This window comes from Pogona vitticeps, chromosome 2, assembly GCF_051106095.1.
Source record: "Pogona vitticeps strain Pit_001003342236 chromosome 2, PviZW2.1, whole genome shotgun sequence".
Taxonomy (NCBI): Eukaryota; Metazoa; Chordata; class Lepidosauria; order Squamata; family Agamidae; genus Pogona; species Pogona vitticeps.
This window is the reverse complement of record NC_135784.1, coordinates 89,502,556-89,520,583: the sequence shown is the minus strand read 5'-3', so window position 1 is coordinate 89,520,583 and position 18,028 is coordinate 89,502,556. Positions and strand designations below refer to the sequence as shown.

Sequence of the window (18,028 nt, the reverse complement as noted above, 5' to 3'; positions counted from 1 at the left end):
GAACAGGTGGACCTTGCTATCTTCTGAATCCACAAGCTAATTCTAAAATGAATTCTGTGGTTTATATTAGGAATTTAAATCTTTGCTTCTTTTGTCACATAGGAGTGCAACATTCTTCTTGTTGCTAACCAGAATGATGAGGAATTTCCTTTGTCTCTTGCAAGAGATTGTCCTAATGAGAAAGATGTTTTGTGCAAAATTGCCCACTTGCTAAACAAAAGCTACCCAGGCTTTGAGCAGTTCTCAGAAGTACACAAAATTAGAATTTCTGCTGCTTTGACTGAAACAATTTCTTAACAATTGTCCAATCTTCCTGTGTTTTGTGCTTGTGCTTTGTTTCTTAAAGGGAAAACACACTAGATATATTTTGTGTAAATACTACAGAGATCTCTGAGGGATAAATACTATAGACCCTGAGGTGGCAGAGGCCTTAGGCTCAATCTCAGCTACAGTAAATCACATGGGGCTTTGAAATTCTGCTGTAAATACTATTTGGCTAGTGAAAATTCAGACATTAGTGAGTATTCTTTCCATTCCCAGTTGGAAACTGCTTACTTCCATAATCCTACATCTTAAAGTGCAACATCTCTCAAGTGAGAAGCATCAGGAGTCTAAAGTCATCAGGATTGCAGTGTAAGCCCACTGGATTCCTGTCTGTATTTAATACTGCATTTAACGCTGTCTGTTTGTGGCATAGCTTCTACGTCATCTTCTTCTATTCAGTACAGATTGGATGATAAATGCTTTTATGAAAACAAGAGCATTTTATTTGGTATAAGCCTAACCAATTATTCCATGTAGCTGTTGAGAGAACAGAATTTTTAGTTTCCAAGGCTATAGTAGGCCAGTGACATAGAGCATGAAGAGATGGAGCTGTAATATACTAGAGAAGCAAATGATTCATACAAGTGAAATTTGCCACATTCTTCAAGGAAAGGTGTAAAATAAGTCACAGATCATTCCAATATTAGGCAGAAGTCTATCTGGACCATAAATATCTCTTAGAGCAGTGATTTAAAGATGAATCTGCCAAGTGACCTTTCTCTTTCATGGATCACCAAGGATGTTTCTTTTAATCTTTTTGACTTCTGTCCAAAAGTGTTGTACAGAATAAGAGGTATGTCAATTTTTTGTGTGTTTCAGTCCTGGCAAAGTGTTCTAGAAAGTTTCAAGAGTTGTGTGAAAACAGATGTGCATGTTAACAGTTTTAAAATCTGGGTTTTTGTCTGTCTGCTGTTTACTCATATTTAAGCCATTTGTTTTTAATATTTTTTCCAAGACATATGATGTACTGGAAAAAATCAATAATCCCACCTGCCCCAAACCAGTTATTGAAATGTTCCTGTGCTGTTCTATTTCAAGCAAAGATTACTAATGAATTTAACAATTACCAATTTTTCTCCACTCTTTCAGGTACCTTTTTTCCTATTTACAGGTAGCTCAAACTTGGTAATAATCTGAGATTAGTAGTCAGATATGGCCGTCATGATAGTTAATGAAAAATCAGAATTATCTTCATAGTCTCTCAAAAAGAGATTGTTGGTGAAGAAATGTATTCCTGACTATGAAAAATTTTTACAACATATTGGTATACTGCTGCGGTGATTATAGCAAGAAGTGCAACATAAATTACCAAATTAAAGAGATACAGATGTTTAACAAAGGGTGATCATATGTAGAAAAGGGCATGGTTGTCCTTTGTAATAGAAAGAGGTTTGCCTGTGTAACTTGTCAGAGAGACTACACCTACTAAAATTCCCTGTACTGCACAACTGTGAAATGTGTGCAAGGCCCCTCTCCTTCTGCATTTTACAACCCTAATTTAGAGTTTATGCCTGGGATCCAGTCGTAAGATGCAACTAGAGTAGCCCCACTAAGTCAGTGGTGATCTGTTGCATCAACATCCATACAAGTTCCATACGTTCCACTCTAGTTGCATCTTACTACTGGATTTCAGCCAATGTCTCAATTCTGCTACAATAACAATTTCTTCTGTATATTCATTTTACAAGTTCCAGCTTCAGTTGGTTGCCCTCTATTATGTTTAACTTGTGAGTGATTAACATGTAATGCAAACATTAATCACCCCTGATATAATTTGGGGTATTGCGAGATGAATGAATTGGTATACTGATCTTTCATGTGCAGAAGTTGTCATAAACCTCAGTTTATAATCTATTGTTACCATATTCATGACTTCTGAGAGTTAACTGTGTACCGCATTGGAGCATTCCAGTTTTTTAAGTACTACCCTGGATTTAGCCGCCTAGAGCGGTCTTTTAGACCAGTGGTTCTTAACCTTTGTTACTCGGATGCTTTTGAACTGCAACTCCCAGAAACCCCAGTCAGGATAGCTGGTGGTGAAGGCTTCTGGGAGTTGCAGTCCAAAACTCGTGAGTAACCCAAGGTTAAGAACCAGTGTTTTAGACCAGATGGGCGAGGTATAAATCAAATAAAGAACTAAATAAAAATAAATAAATTTAGTAACAACTCACCTACATGGATTTATCTACCACATAGAATGACAGTCATGTTATTCGTGGTAATTTTGCTAGTTCAAGAACTGTGTGCATCATATTAGCTGTTTTTGTGCATTGTGCTGGAATCCATGTAGAACTAAACAGGTGGTGGGAATTGGGGTATGGGCATAAACCTGGCTCACTGTGTCCCCCCACCACCCAGAAATCTCTCAGACTTCAGTGTGCTTAACGTGAGGGTCTGCAAAGGAGCTTGTAAGTGTGGTCAGCTGAACATGCTTTCCGTGCTCCCATGATCAGGCTCCCAGTTGTGAGACTCTCTACCACCTATTTAGCCCTTCTTGGATTCAGGGATAACGCCTGAAATACTGATATTACAGTAATTCCTTTTTAGGGTACTGCTTGTAAAGTTACTTTTAAAAAGAATGAACATAATGGGTAAAATACCAGTGGGGAAAAAAATTGCGCTTGTGTCATCTAGACTGGGAGCTGAAAATCTTTAGTTTAAACAAATGGAAAAATTTCTATTTCCTTCCTACGCTGGTCTCCCTGTTCAGGTTCCATGGCTCCCTAGTGTTCCCTTTTGCCCTGCAGAAGCCTTTGGGAGCCTCAGGATTGAGGTAGGGGGAGCCTGTAATAATAATCCAAGACCAAAAAAAAAAACCACTGCTGCTGGCTCTAATCCTGGTGGAAGCAATCTGCTAGCAATCTTTTGACTATGAAAGCCCTCCTCCCTGCCCCAAGGCTCCCAAAAGCTCCCCCAGGGCAAAGTGGAGAACTAGGGCACGTTGGAACCTGAATGGAGAGGGGGGTCGTAGGAAGCTTTTAATTACTTTAAATTAAATGCTTCCAGTGGCCTATCTAAGTTACGCCACACAAAGTTACACCAACAGGATTTGGGCCACAGTCATCCATAAGACACCACTAATGTAGCCATACTAGTCTGGTGTTCTCAGAACTCCAGTCATGATTCTCGTGAACTCCAGTCATGCCTTCAGGATGCCATGTTCTTTCTTCTTAAAAGTTAGCCCACAAGCTATGCTTTTGGACATTCTTTTCATTTATCTCATTCATTTTGAAAACGTACGATGTTCTTTGCTCATGAGGAGTTGTTGGGACCACTGTTCCAGAACGATGTCCTCCCTCATTGGTGGCCGAATACGTTTCCTCACCCCCATCTCTTATATTGCTCGTTCAGACAAAGGCAACCTCTCTGCCTTGTTTAAATCATCTTTTGTTTTTTCTTCCAGCAGCTGCAGGTGGTCCCTTTATTCGGCGATATGCAGATAGAACTGGCCAGATACATTAAGACCAGTGCTCACTATGAGGAGAACAAATCCAAGTGAGTGCCTGCCATAATGTCTCTTGGCTTTGGTGTGTCCTGGTCAAGAGAGGAAGTTGCCAAGTCACTTGCAACTCTCCTGCTCTCGTATGTAAGGTCTATGCATGGGTACCCGTGAGCATGTGTCCATGGGCATAGCTCCATATGAATGAGTGTCTTAATGCAAGGTGTGTGTGTGTGTGTGTGTGTGTGTGTGTGTATGTGTATGTGTGTGTATTTATCATTTCACATACTTCTTTTTCTTTATTGTGCCTTGAATGATCACAGTCTGCCATCCCGTGTTTATACTGATAGAGGTGTGCCTAAGCTCACAGCGATAAATGGACTGGATGTAACTATTCTCTTTTCATATTGGCCTCCCAAAAATCCCAGAAAAATTAAGTGAAAGGAGTTAAATCATGTCACTCTATCTTCTTCATACTTTCATCTTTGAAAATGCTTAATCTACAGTCTGAGTCAACGTATAATGTTTTGCTGCTTGAGGCAAAGGATAAAATTATGCCTCCCTTTCATTTCCATGAATTGCAGCCAACTGGGCTGGGACGTCAATCTTACGTCAACATTGACAATGAGATCGGATCATCCACCATTTCCAAGTGTAGCTGGACTATTTTAGTGGGCACTGGGCAAGTTGGCAGGAAACTGAGGAGGAAAGTTCGGGATGAGGTTGCTGTTGCAACCCCATAGTATCTGCCTTTGAAGGGTTCTTTCCCACTCTGCTTACTGGTGGGGCGAGCCCTACCTTCAGTCTTGATGGCCCCTTTTCCAATTTGTCCATGATCAGATCTGACCCTCCCATATCCCAGACTTGTGTATTTGTGATCTTCAGGTTGATGTGTGCCCCCAGGTTCTTGACCAAAATACCATGGTGTTGGTTTTATATCCCAGTGACTTTTATATACTACTTTCAAAAGCATATAGCTAATGCAAATGAAGAATACAATTCCTACTAATTTTGAAAGCTGCTCTGAGGAAGAGAAAATAATATCTCTGGCTTTGATGTTGCAATCTGGACCTGAAGGTTAATTATCTAATCAAAAGCTGGAGACTTCTTTTCAAGCCGCTTGCTGAAGTTGTTGTTGTTATTTAGTCGTTGTGTCCGACTCTTCGTGACCACATGCACCAGAGCACGCCAGGCCCTCCTGTCTTCCACTGTCTCCCAGAGTTGGGTCAAATTCATGTTGGTAGCTTTGATGACACTGTCCATCCATCTCATCCTCTGTCGTCCCCTTCTCCTCTTGCCGTCACACTTTCCCAACATCAGGGTCTTTTCCAGGGAGTCTTCTCTTCTCATGCTGAAGTAGCCACTCTGATTTATTAGTGTGAGGACCAGGCCAGAACTCTGTTCCTTTAAGAGCCGTGTACTTCGCATCTGATGCATGTGATGTTAGGTGATGAGTAGCTCTGGCATTGAAGCAGCATCTGCATTCCCTCAGTGTTCTTCCTGGTCATGTTACTGATGTCTTGACCTGAGTTACCATCTTCCTGTTTCCTTCTGCCTGCTTCCACCTCTTTGTATGTTTGCCCTTCTTCGCTACTCAGAATTTCACCTAATCGTTCTGCTGGTGAATTGACATAAGCACTCTGATTCCTTCAGCCAAAGCTCATATGGCTCCTTGACTTTGTCAGTCTGCATTCTCTGGCCTGCATTCTTACTATAACTTGACCTTTTGTTTGTTTGTTTGTTTGTTTGTTTGTTTGTTTGTTTATTTATTTATTTATTTATTTATTTATTTATTTATTTATTTATTTATTTATTTATTTATATCCCACCTATTCAGACCCCGTTTTACTCAGTGTTTACTGCCTCCTTCCCCGTGCCTTATTCGGCAAAGCCTTTTTCAACCACCCCCTAATCAGGCACTAATTAGACAGACTTGCTGACTCATTTGACAGACATAAAACTTTTCAAAAATATTAATACTTTAATGCCCATGGGGATGTATGTACTGTGTAACTGGCTAATTGGTGCTTGTGAGAATGGGAGTGAGATGGTTGTTGGATATTTCCAAATATCTGCATATGGAGCATGCTTATGTGTATGTGTGGTACCACGTACTATGAAGATTCTTCGGCAAATGTGCCATTCACTGTCTGTACTTGCATGTCCACTCTCTGTTTTTGTATGCTGACGATGATCTTGAATGCAGGTATGAATGTTTCATGCTGTGGATGTGAATGAGGTGTGCCTGCTCTGGAAAGTTTTTATCCACATTTTTGCACAGGATATAAAATCCTCCAGAGCATGGACATAACTATTTGTCTATCTGTTCAACAGAGGCTTCACTTGGGGCAGCATGGTGGGACAACATTATAAAGGAGAGATTCTCTGACCTGCAGGCTTTAAAGTAGAACAGCGTGTGAAATGTCTCAAATTAAAATCTGTTTCAGAAGAAAACAGGAATTAAGAAAGGGTACACTGAAGTGGATATGCAGTGCCATAGAGAATGTGCAACATGGTTTTCAAGAATGCTGTCAGTTGCTCTTGTGGAGAATCTGTTTAAGTAGATACCCTGTTGAATGAGGCATTCACTTAAAGATCTCCTTGCTTAGTTCAGACACGTAAGGAAATACATAGGTCACTTCTTGAGTAGAAGTCATTTGCGCACTTTCCACATAGTTCTATTGGAAGCAACCACCTATGTGTGAACCATAATGGTTGCTAATGTATGTGTTGCCAAGATGCGTTCTGGTCTAATTCTAATACCATTGGTGCCAAGGCCCCCAACTCATAGGGCCAAATCCCTCAGCCCCATATGTATGGGATAGTACTCACATGTTCTGTTACAGTGCACAAGCTGGTGCTGGTTTTTTTGTGGTTTTTTTTTTTTCATTTTTGTGAAGAGATCATGACCACAAACCAAGGGTGCACTACTTGTTTCATGCTACTGCTTAAACACAGATCCAGACAAAATCTCAAGGAGGTAAAGTCCATGGATTAATCATTCATGTAGGAAGTAATCCCATAAATACTCATGTGTCATTAAAAGTTGGTAAAGAAATGCTAAGCAGTGTTATTTGGAAGTCCATTTATTTAACATTCTAAGATTGTTTGCCACACTAGCATGGATGTTTTTCCTTCACTGATCATCTTCAACTTTACCCTATCCTGCCAAAGTGTACTGTATTGGAATTTTAACCAGAAAAAAAACCCCTCAGAAACTAGTACGGTCTTCCATTTGTGGAATCCACTCAATAATATTGTGTATCTAATCCCTTTTTAGTATATTCAGTTCCATTTCACCCATAAAAATGTGAAATATTTCTTCTTGTCGTCCTCACTTACTAACAGTTCCTTTCTCATTCAGTTTCCAACCAGAGCAGCGTGGCCCCTTCTGCAGCCCTCCCCTTCCTGGAGAAGAGATTTGGGACATTAGCTGGCTGCATGATAATTTTCCTGTGTTTCTACACCTTCCTGTTCTTCCCTTTCATTCCCTCTCTCTTACTTATTCATTGTGGTGCTGAGATGCAATTAACTATATTTTTTCTTGTGTGGCCTTTTAACTCTGTGCATGGACTAGATTATATGTGACAGGTTGGGCTAGCACAACAAAATGTCTGATCATCTCTGTTAACCTATCGATTCATTTGGGGAAGCAGGACACTGAAAGGGTAAGAGTAAAGTACTGGGGTTATGGGACATCTAGAGATATAATTGGACATAATAATCAGCTTAGTTAACAAAACTGTACTGCAATGTAATCACCATGAAGAGCTAGTTAAGAGTACACGCACACCCATATATATATCCTTGTCTTCATATAACTAAAGAATAAAGAAACCAGATTTTGAATAATAAAGTAATTGTCTGATATTAGTACCTTTGGTTGAATCTGTGAATAGTTTATGATTATGGAAGAATAAGGGGAATAAATCATATAAAATCACATAAAGGTTGTTTAACTATTGATTTTGTGTGATGGCCAAATACACATATCGTTATTTGTAGCCAGCTAGCCAACTAGAACCAGAAATGGATGGGGTTAATTATGATTTGTGTACTGTCTTAATTGACATACCATACAATTCTTCTGCTTCTTTCTTTCTTTCTTTCTTTCTTTCTTTCTTTCTTTCTTTCTTTCTTTCTTTCTTTCTTTCTTTCTTTCTTTCTTTCTTTCTTTCTTTCTTTCTTTCTTTCTTTCTTCCTTCCTTCCTTTCTTCCTTCCTTCCTTCCTTCCTTCCTTCCTTCCTTCCTTCCTTCCTTCCTTCCGATCGATCTATCGATCTGTCATCTATCTATCTATTATTCCGCCCATCTAGACAGTGTCTTCTCTGGGCGGCTCACAACACAATAGAATAAATACAATTAAAAATATCAAACAACAATTTCACAGCAATGAGAATATCATTCAGGATGGGAGATAAAAAGAGATCAAGTGGTTGATCTAGAGCCCATGCTGAATGGAAATGCTAACGCTGAACAAGTACAAAATCAAAGCAAGGACAAGGGTTTGTTTTTGTTTGTTTGTTTGTTTTTGGTACATTTAGAAGCTCAAACTGTGTTTTTGTTTCAAACTGGCAGTAGTACAAACCAGTTGAGTGTGATGTCTAAATTAAGTCAGCAATTTGGTTTATGTCAAGTCTTGGTGGCAGATACTTTGGTGCCCTCCTAGCTTGATAAATTCAGTTTGTAGTACAGGCTTTTAAATTTTGTTTTGCTTCTTGTTCAGAACATATGGCCCAGAAGTGAAAAACAATATTAAGAAAGTGTTTATTTTCCTGCTTTCAGGAGAGAGAAGATCTGTCTTCTGCTCACATTGTGCATTCCATAATGTGTTATTAATCCATAATTTGGCCTGCTATCAATGACACTGTTCTCAGTTTAATTTTCCTTATGTCTGCAAGATAATAACGTTTTAGGTAAATAATGAAGGTAGGCAAAAGTGTTGTCCTCAGGAAATTACTGCCTGTATAATAATATATCACCTTAGACCTGTATCCATGAACACAATTTGAGAAATGTGTGTAACAGTGCAGCAGCAAACCTAAAAATATACATACGATGATGGCATGTTTGTGACATGATAAAGTTAAACTGTCTCAAGTAGTAGTCACTCTGGCTTCACAATAAGAGCTGTTAACTTAAAGGTATTGATTTTCCACCCAGGTGGACATGTACTCAGAGCAGCATCAGTCCCCAGTACAATATCTGCGAACAGATGGTACAGATTCGAGATGATCATATCCGCTTTATTTCTGAGCTAGCTCGCTACAGCAACAGCGAGGTAAGCATTGATGGAAACAAAGGCAGATTCCCTCCCTGTATCATTCAGGAAAGGGAAAAAAAGAGATACTCATCATGTGCACTGGAAGAGGGAGGGGTGATTTCCGAACATCCGTGACATTAATGGGGATCTGGACACTATCCCACTATCACTATTGCAGAGCTCAGAGTGGTCCTGCAGGTGTTGTAGCTTTTCCATTTCCCAATCCTGTTCTCTTTACCCTGGTGGACAGCCGTTCTGCAGGCATTCAGGCAGAGAAAGCTCTTTGCCAGTTGTAATATTTGTAGCTGGAGATACCGTGGCATGAACCTAGGGCAACCCAAGCGATGTTTGGAATCCCAGGAGTCCAAAGCAATAAATGTTCTCTGTTATTTGCGGAATGAAACTGGGAGATCTCTCTTATTTTTCTTTTTCCCAGTTCCTTGTTTCTATGGCAAGCTCCACAGATTTCCTCTGCCTCTTATTTGTCTAATAGTTTTCAAAAATTCAGTGGAGAGGAGCTGGACTAAGCATAGCTCCTCCCCCATGAAGGAAACCATATGATACTAAGGGTGCCTAGATCTGAAATGTATGTTTGACAACTGAAATACCATGAAAATGGGTACCATGCTGCAGGCAACACGAAAGAGCAAGGTATACTGTAGGTTATTCAAGAGAAAAAGTATGTAGAATTGGAAGCATTAGTGTCTTGGAGATTGTTTGTTCTTAGTGCTAACTTTGTGAATATCTAGGCTTGGACCCAACATTTCTCTGTCTGAGACCTGCCCAATACAAGTCCTGCTCGAGGCCCTCAACACCACTTCCAGTGTTTATTTGAAACTGGTATCCTGGCTTTGCTCTTCCACTGGATTTCCTTCATTTGATCCAGAAGAGGAAGCACTTATCTCTAAAGTCTGGAACGTGTGTGCTCTGTAGCTGTCACTAAATGATGTGGATGAAACCAAAGGCACTAGCTTAGATTTTTGCCCTTCTTTTCTCTACCATGAAGGTTTAACTCTTGAAAGGATTCTTGTTCTCTTGTACATGTTCAGAAGCAGCTGGAAGATTTTATTGAAAGGAAAACCATGCAAATCTGTATATTCTGTTTCTATCCATTGCACATCTACCTTGGCAATATATGTGTGTTGATTAGGCTTATTGATGTCCTTTGTAACAAAATCTTAAGTTTGAAACCCCCAATCCTCCTTTTTTTAAAATCACATCTGGGATTTTCCCCCCTCTTCAGTATAAACTCATTAATTCTTTTTGCCCAATTTTAAAGAAAGTATCTGAAATAGGAAATTAAGTATGCCGTTTCATCATCAGTGACAGTAATGACACTGATGTAATAACAGTGTCATCTTTACTGCTGCAGTCTCTGCATCTTACTTCCTCTGATTGTATCTTATCTCGCTTCCCATCACTGGCTCTTTTATTTTCAGTGCCATAATTTCATTTTAGTTTACAAATGTTTTTGTGCATAGATGGTGGTGGTAACATTTGATAAAGGTGTAATTAAATAAATTAAGCAACTGCAGCAACATACCCCTCAGATAGATAGCTGTCTGATGTTCTCCAGGTTGTGACCGGCTCAGGGTTGGATAGCCAGAAGTCAGATGAAGAGTACAGAGAGCTTTTTGACCTGGCTTTACGCGGACTGCAGCTTCTGTCCAAATGGAGTGCCCACGTGATGGAAGTGGTATGTATTGGCTATAAACCTGAATTTAGACATATTTGAATTTATATTCTTTCTGATTTGCTATAATCTGATAAATACATATATAAATGTTGATCACTGGCTCACAAACCCAAGCCTTAAGTTAGCAGACACCCTATATACAGTGGAGAAATCTGTGTGATCCAGTTAATTTTTCCCCCAAAAAATATTTTTTGAAGTAACAGGATCAATGACAAGATTATTCCTGCTTTTGTTTCCTCTGCTCAGTATTCTTGGAAGTTAGTCCATCCCACAGATAAGTTCTGTAACAAAGATTGCCCAGGCACTGCTGAGGAGTATGAGAGAGCCACACGGTACAATTATACTAGTGAGGAAAAGTTTGCGTTTGTTGAGGTGAGTGCTTATATTGGTTTGTGGTATTCAGAGCAACATTTCCCTTAAAAGATGACTGAAATGGCAGTGTTTAAGATACAGAATACTTGGGGCTAAATTCTAGCTGTATTCCTTCACTTTACCCTTGGCTAGTCGCCTGATTTTTACTCCAAGGGCTTGTATCAACAATATAACACCACCACTGCAATTGCCTGCCAGTGTGATTTTCTTGCCTAATTTTTCTTATTAAGCATTTTTACACTAAATGGGGTTTCAAAGTAGTCAGTAGCATAAGTATTAAGTGGTGGCCACACTATAGTAGTCCAAGCAGCTCTTTTGATCTTAGCTTATTTGTGTGTAGTTATAAAAGATACAGGGGTGTGGTGGTGCTGTGGGCTAAACCGCAGAAGCCTGTGCTGCAGGGTCAGAACAGAAGACCAGCAGTTGTAAGATCGAATCCACATGACGGAACGAGCTCCCGTCACTTTGTCCCAGCTCCTTGCCACCTAGCAGTTCGAAAGCATGCAAATGCAAGTAGATAAATAGGTACCACCTCGGTGGGAAGGTAAAATGGTGTTCCCTAGTCACGCTGGCCACGTGGCAAAGGAAACTGTCTTCGGACAAGCACTGGCTCTATGGCTTGAAAACGGGATGAACACCGCCTCCTAGAGTCTGACACGAATGGACTAAAAATGTCAAGGGGAACCTTTACCTTTTACCTATAAAAGATAAACTGCCTTGTTGATCTGGAAAAGGAAATAATAATTTTAGCATGCATCAGTTCTGCTTCAGTATGGGTTATAAATGATACAGAATTAATAAGATGGGGAAATTGTCAGAAGGATCTTACCATGAAACGTGGTTTTTCAATGAATATTTTCAAGTTGTATGAATCAGCTGTACCATATAGACATGCTATCTGTTTTGTATAATATGAGCATCAAGTAAATGGTTTATCTTGCCATTTAATCTTGATATGGCTAAGCATTTTTGAAGTAGTGTTCTTTCCACCCCACCAAATGGAATACTGATTTGCTGACAAGCCTGACTGAGTATATTTGGAAGGCAAGTATAAGCCCCACCTGCTGCTGAAGGTGAGGGTTTTTTTTTTTTTAAGAACACAAAGTTGTTGTGAAACACTTACATTTTATAGTGGGTGGATTTTGATTCTAGGATAGCTGAAGGAGCCTGAAGAGATGTTACTGAAAAATATGGACTAAGAACACACAATAAACATGGAGAATGAATGAAACAGTTTTGTGAAGAAGTAGTCACCAACAAAGAACTTAAATTAGAACCAAGGATGCTTTATCCGTGACAAAAAAAGTAATAAAATAGTATTAGGTCAGAGAAAACAAGGACATAAATTGAAAGCATAGTCCTGTCTTCTTTGGAGTCCCCCTCAATTCAAGAAAAAAAAATACAAAAAGGAAGTTGCAACTAAGCGCAACTAAGTGATCCAACTGTATCCTTTTAAGGTTATCCATGAAGAGAGTCAGAAAGACACATACACAGATAGTTTATTAAAATGTTGCTTGCTCTGATACATAGAGGGTTGGTAGATATGGCCCACAGCAACATCAAAAGTTGATACATAAATCAAAAGGGATATGAAATGGATGAGGGAATAAATATTATAGTTGATGCAAAAGAGGCAAAATTGAAAAATAAAGTCCACATCAAATAGAAATATTTCATGTAGCTATATAAGGACATGTAAAATTGAATTAGGGCAGCCGGAGAAGGGTTATGATCTGAACAATGTAGAGAAATACAAACCTAGAGAAGATTCTTGACATACACAAAAATCAAAGAGATAGGAGGCATGGAAAAAAATGACAATGTCTGATGAACAGTGATAATTCTTCACATCACAAGTAAAATCAAAGTGTTCAGTGAGTACTTGAAAGAAGATACCAAATCAATGAAATTTATTCTAACAAGGTGACACTGGAGAAGAAATCCAGAAATCCAAAATTTGAAATGCAAATGGTAACTCTTTCAGACTGGGTGATGTTTCTGCAGATATGTTGAAATTAATAAAATATGACGCATTAGATGTTTTACTGAATCCTTTCAAGTGAATCTGTAGAGCACGAATTATTTCTGAAATCTAGCTGCGACCCATCTTTATTATCATTAACAAAAATGCATGTAGCGATGGAAGCATTGAATGATAGCAAAGCAAAGTGCACTGCTTACATACCATCCCATAGTGCTTAAAACACTCTCTGGGCAGTTTAACAATTTAATGATTGCTCCCCCCACCCCCTATAAACTGGGTACTCAATTTACCAACCTCAGAGGGATGGAAGGTTGAGTAGACCTCAAGTCAGTTATCTGAGTCCAAGATCAAACTCAGGTTGTGATAAGTTCTATTGGCTTTTTGTTTAAATTTTTCATAAAGATAATAAGTAGCAAAAATTACAATAAGTGCCCAGAAAAGTTGGGAGAGACACACTTGGCTTCAAATGAGGATTAGGAATCATGGAAATGCTACTCTTCCTACATGTACTTGGAGAGAGATGCTGATATGTACATTTGCTTTATTGACTCTAAGAAAGCCTTTGACAAAGTCCAGTGCAACAATCATGTTTGCAGACAAGGTCCTTCATCCAAGTTGTACTCCTATAACTGGCAACAAAAAGATGCAATGAAAATTGAAGATCAAGTGATCTTTGATGCAACAAAGGATCATTGATTACAGCTGGTACATCCAAAGTCAAAATAGTTGTGATAGTGTCCAGCTTCTGCTGGAAGAGAAGAAAACCAAAATGATAATGGGCAAGAGTAAAACAAACTAGTGAGTGGTGTTTCACTTAGCGATGTTTTCCCATAGCGATGTTTTTTTGGGAACCAGTTAACATTGTTAAGCGAGGCACCACTGTAGTGACTTTCTTTACTGTATCATGGCAAATAGATGTAAATGCATTTTGTCTTTTTGTCTTCAATTATTCAGGTGATTGCTATGATAAAAGGTCTCCAAGTACTCATGGGTCGCATGGAAAGTGTCTTCAACCAGGCCATCAGGAACACTATCTATGCTGCTTTGCAGGATTTTGCTCAGGTAACCCTGAGAGAGCCACTGAGGCAAGCTGTTAGGAAGAAGAAGAATGTTCTCATTAGGTGAGTCTAACTTATCCTAAACCACAGCCTTTTGGTGTCCTCTACGACACTCACTCACAAGGCTGCTTCTAAAACACATGATTTTGTGTGTTTATTAATCCCTGGATTCCCAACTGAATTGTTTGGAATTCATTTAATTCTATGTAAATAAGGTTTTTCAGCTAGGGACAGGGTTTTATTTATTTTATGGTAGTTATTGTATATCGTATTGGTGGTTTTAATGATTTGAGGTGTTGTGAAGTGCCTAGAATGTTTGCTGGTGGTATACAATTTAAAACAGGAAGGAGAGAGGGGGAGGGAGGGAGGGAGCAAAGTGGAACATAGTTTGTACTGGGCTGTGTTTAATTGTCACAGAGAGGTTATATGACGTATGTTTTTACAAATGCCTTGCAGTCACATTTCAATGGAGACCTCTACAAAGAAAAAGGTCACAGGTGCAAAACAAAATTCACCCAAACCATCAAGAATCTCCACACAAGTTTACTGAATTTTTTAGAACAATTTTTTACATATATCCTGCTCTTCCGAGTGATCCCGAGCAATATACTCATGTTCACTAGGTGTAGCCGCCTCTTTTGGATCATATTATAGTCCATTATGTCTCTATTTTACCTCGTGTATGTTTATGTCTCTCTGAGGTCTGTTCTGTCAAACATGTTTGAAGATTTCTCAGAGGAGTTTGTGGAGTCTGACAAGCAGTTTGATACTTAGTTTTCTCTTATTGACATGAATCCTGTTTTTAATTGATGTTTAGAAATTTGCATGTAAAGTATTTTTTCTCTCTTCATTCTCCTCACTCTCCAACAAGTATCTCAAGAAATCATGTCAGGTATTGGACAGTGTAGCCTGCAGTCTGCAAAATCTTACATTATGCTAAGTGCGTTAATCTCTAATAAGTCATAGGACTTTCAGCAGACTGACAGGGCAACTCCCAAGAAATGTTAATTACAATTTTAATTATTGTTCATATCATCCTTAGGTAATTTTGTTTTGTTAAACTGCCATCCAGAGCAGAAAGACAATGGGTGAGCTAATGTAATCCAGTGAACTGCATGGCGGAAGGTAGATTTAACTCAGCCTCCTTTCCTTTTCCCAGTGTCCTTCAAGCAATTAGAAAGACCATTTGTGATTGGGAGGGAGGTCGTGAGCCTCCCAATGACCCTTGCCTGAGAGGGGAGAAGGACCCCAAAGGTGGTTTTGACATCAAAGTCCCACGACGAGCTGTTGGGCCTTCTAGCACACAGGTATGTGCTTTCTTCCCTGCTTGGAGCACACATGTGTTGTATATGTAAACCAATCTTTTTAAAACTAAATTTTATTACTTTCTGAACAGTTTTGCTCCATTACCATCATGTCTTTTACACCATTTTTATTGTAAAACTGCCACTACTAGGGGACACTATAGTTTGCTTTGTTTTGTTTTGTATGTTGCTGTTGGTTTATAGCCAGAGTTTGGGGAAATTACTTTTTTGAAGCAGTTCCATCAGCAGAATGATATGACTGTACCCCACTCCATGTTTTATTCTTGTGTTTGTTTGTTTTTTGACATACATCACTTTACAGATTAATTCACTCTGAGTGGTTATGGTTATGAGTTCTTTGTCAGGAATATAATGACAGCTGTGGGTATCTTTTTGCAGCTTTACATGGTGAGAACCATGCTGGAATCCCTCATTGCAGACAAGAGTGGCTCCAAAAAGACTCTCAGGAGCAGCCTGGATGGACCCATAGTCCTGGCTATTGAAGAGTTCCACAAGCAGTCCTTCTTCTTCACTCACCTTCTCAACATAAGTGGTAAGTAGCAGTGGCAGATTCTGATAGGAGTGTGCACGTCATACAAGTCACCTATCAAGAATGGCACAATCATGTCCAAACACTTCCGTTTGCCATAATTTATATGACTGTACTTATTTATCTGGGCATTTTTTGTAACTCAATTAACTCATTTTGGAACTTCATTCATTCATTCATTCATTCATTCATTCATTCATTCATTCATTCATTCATTCATTCATTCATTCATTCATTCATTCATTGTGATATTGCTTTATTGACTGTTGTAAGAAAAATATGAATGTATGAGTAGAATGTATCTTCTGTCTTTTCTTAAAGGCATACTTGTATTTTGTATGTTGTAACTTTTTACTTCATGATAAAATGGAAGGGGGAAAAGATTTTCATTCTGGACAGAAGCATCAGTGTTAAACTTTTCTCATTCTTGGTGGTGGGGAAATATAATGTGTTTTCAGAAGCGCTCCAACAGTGCTGTGACCTGTCCCAGCTTTGGTTCCGAGAATTCTTTCTGGAGTTGACTATGGGCCGTCGAATTCAGTTTCCTATTGAGATGTCTATGCCTTGGATTCTAACAGATCATATCCTCGAAACGAAAGAACCTTCCATGATGGAGTAAGAGTTGTGTTTATGGGCATGATTAATATTATATCTATAGACATTAGTAGCCTTGTAAATGAGCATGAATGTTTTCAGGGCAACAAGCTGAGGAGCATCCATTTTATTCAAAGTCAGCACCCCAGAATATAAAATGGTGGCTAATGTTGAAGAGAAGGTACAATGTTTTGTGCCTCATATCTGCCTTCTGACAAGATAGCTTTTGTTCATTTGGAGTTACATGGTCCAGCTGTGCCATGGTGAGCCACAAGTTTTGTGTGACAGGAGATAATCAGCCATTTTACATACAGTGGTGCCCCGCTTGACGACAATAATCCATTCCGTTAAAATTGCTGTAAAGCAAAATCGTCGTCAAGCGAAAGTAAAAAACGCATTGGAATGCATTCAAACCGGTTAATGCGTTCCAATGGGGGAAATACCTCATCGTCCAGCGAAGATCCTCCATAGGGGAAGCCATTTTCAATCGCTGTCTTCTGGAAATAGGTCCAGAAAACAGTGGGAGGCCATTTTGAAAACCCGACGATCAGCTGTAAAGATTGTCGTCAAGCGAAAAACCGGTTCCCGAAGCAGAGAACTATTCAATGTAAAGCGAAAATCGCCCATAGAAACATCGTTTTGTGATTGCTATGGTGATCACAAAAATGTCATCGAAAAGTGATTTCGTCATCTAACGGGGTTATCGTCAAGCAGGGCACCACTGTATAAACTTTCCAAGTTTGTTTATCAAAGCTGCTTTCCCTTTTCTGGACCTTTTAGGTTATGCAGGATCAGGAAGATAGGAATTAATTTTTAAACTGTCCAGAAAACATTAAGCTGAAGGATAGTATCAAAACCCTGTTAGCAAAAAGTAATATGTTAAGGCAGTGTTTTGTAGAAAAATTCTGTTTCAGTAGCCCTTGTGATTTTTCTATCATTGTCCAATCCCATTAATGTGTATGAAGTAATGCACATATCAGCTAGCACAGTGGAGATTTGTACCTCTCACCACATCAACCCAACTCCTATCCAGTGCTCAAATTTTTATTCTAGAACAGTGGTTCTTAACGTGGGTAATAATGCCCCCCAGGGGGCGATTTCATTTTTCAGGGGGGCGATAGAACAAAAAGGGGCAGTGTGGGGGCGCTGGAGCAGAAGGGGGGCGGTAGGGGGGCCCTGGGGCAAGCCAAACCTGTTAAGATGGCTGCAGCCTTTTTACAGTGTGCATGAATATATATTTTCCTCCAATTTTCATTTAGTTTCAGAGTTTTCGTCTTGAAATTTTTAGTTCCTGCATTGTGGTTTGTTTTTATGCCCTTTTTATATTTCTTTTTGCGTCTTAAAATTCGCTTGCAACTAAATCATTAAATATTTTGGGGGCATTTCATTTTCTTGGAATTGAATTTTGTTTTCAGGGGTCATTGGATTTAAGTGTCATAAATAA

At 39.2% G+C, this 18,028-nt stretch overlaps 1 protein-coding gene across 4 annotated transcripts in view; it reads left to right on the top strand.

Annotated features, from left to right (window-relative positions):
• Positions 1-18,028, top strand: part of CYFIP2 (cytoplasmic FMR1 interacting protein 2) — a 94,362-nt gene that overhangs the window by 33,203 nt on the left and 43,131 nt on the right. For 3 of the 4 annotated variants that reach the window (XM_072989986.2, XM_072989987.2, XM_072989989.2), the window contains exons 10-17: positions 3,728-3,819; positions 8,927-9,044; positions 10,603-10,722; positions 10,969-11,094; positions 14,033-14,199; positions 15,296-15,443; positions 15,840-15,993; positions 16,449-16,605. In XM_072989986.2, coding sequence (XP_072846087.1) covers positions 3,728-3,819; positions 8,927-9,044; positions 10,603-10,722; positions 10,969-11,094; positions 14,033-14,199; positions 15,296-15,443; positions 15,840-15,993; positions 16,449-16,605 — 1,082 coding nt within the window. The remainder of the gene's footprint in view (positions 1-3,727; positions 3,820-8,926; positions 9,045-10,602; positions 10,723-10,968; positions 11,095-14,032; positions 14,200-15,295; positions 15,444-15,839; positions 15,994-16,448; positions 16,606-18,028) is intronic. The other variant, XM_072989988.2, reaches the window with a different exon arrangement.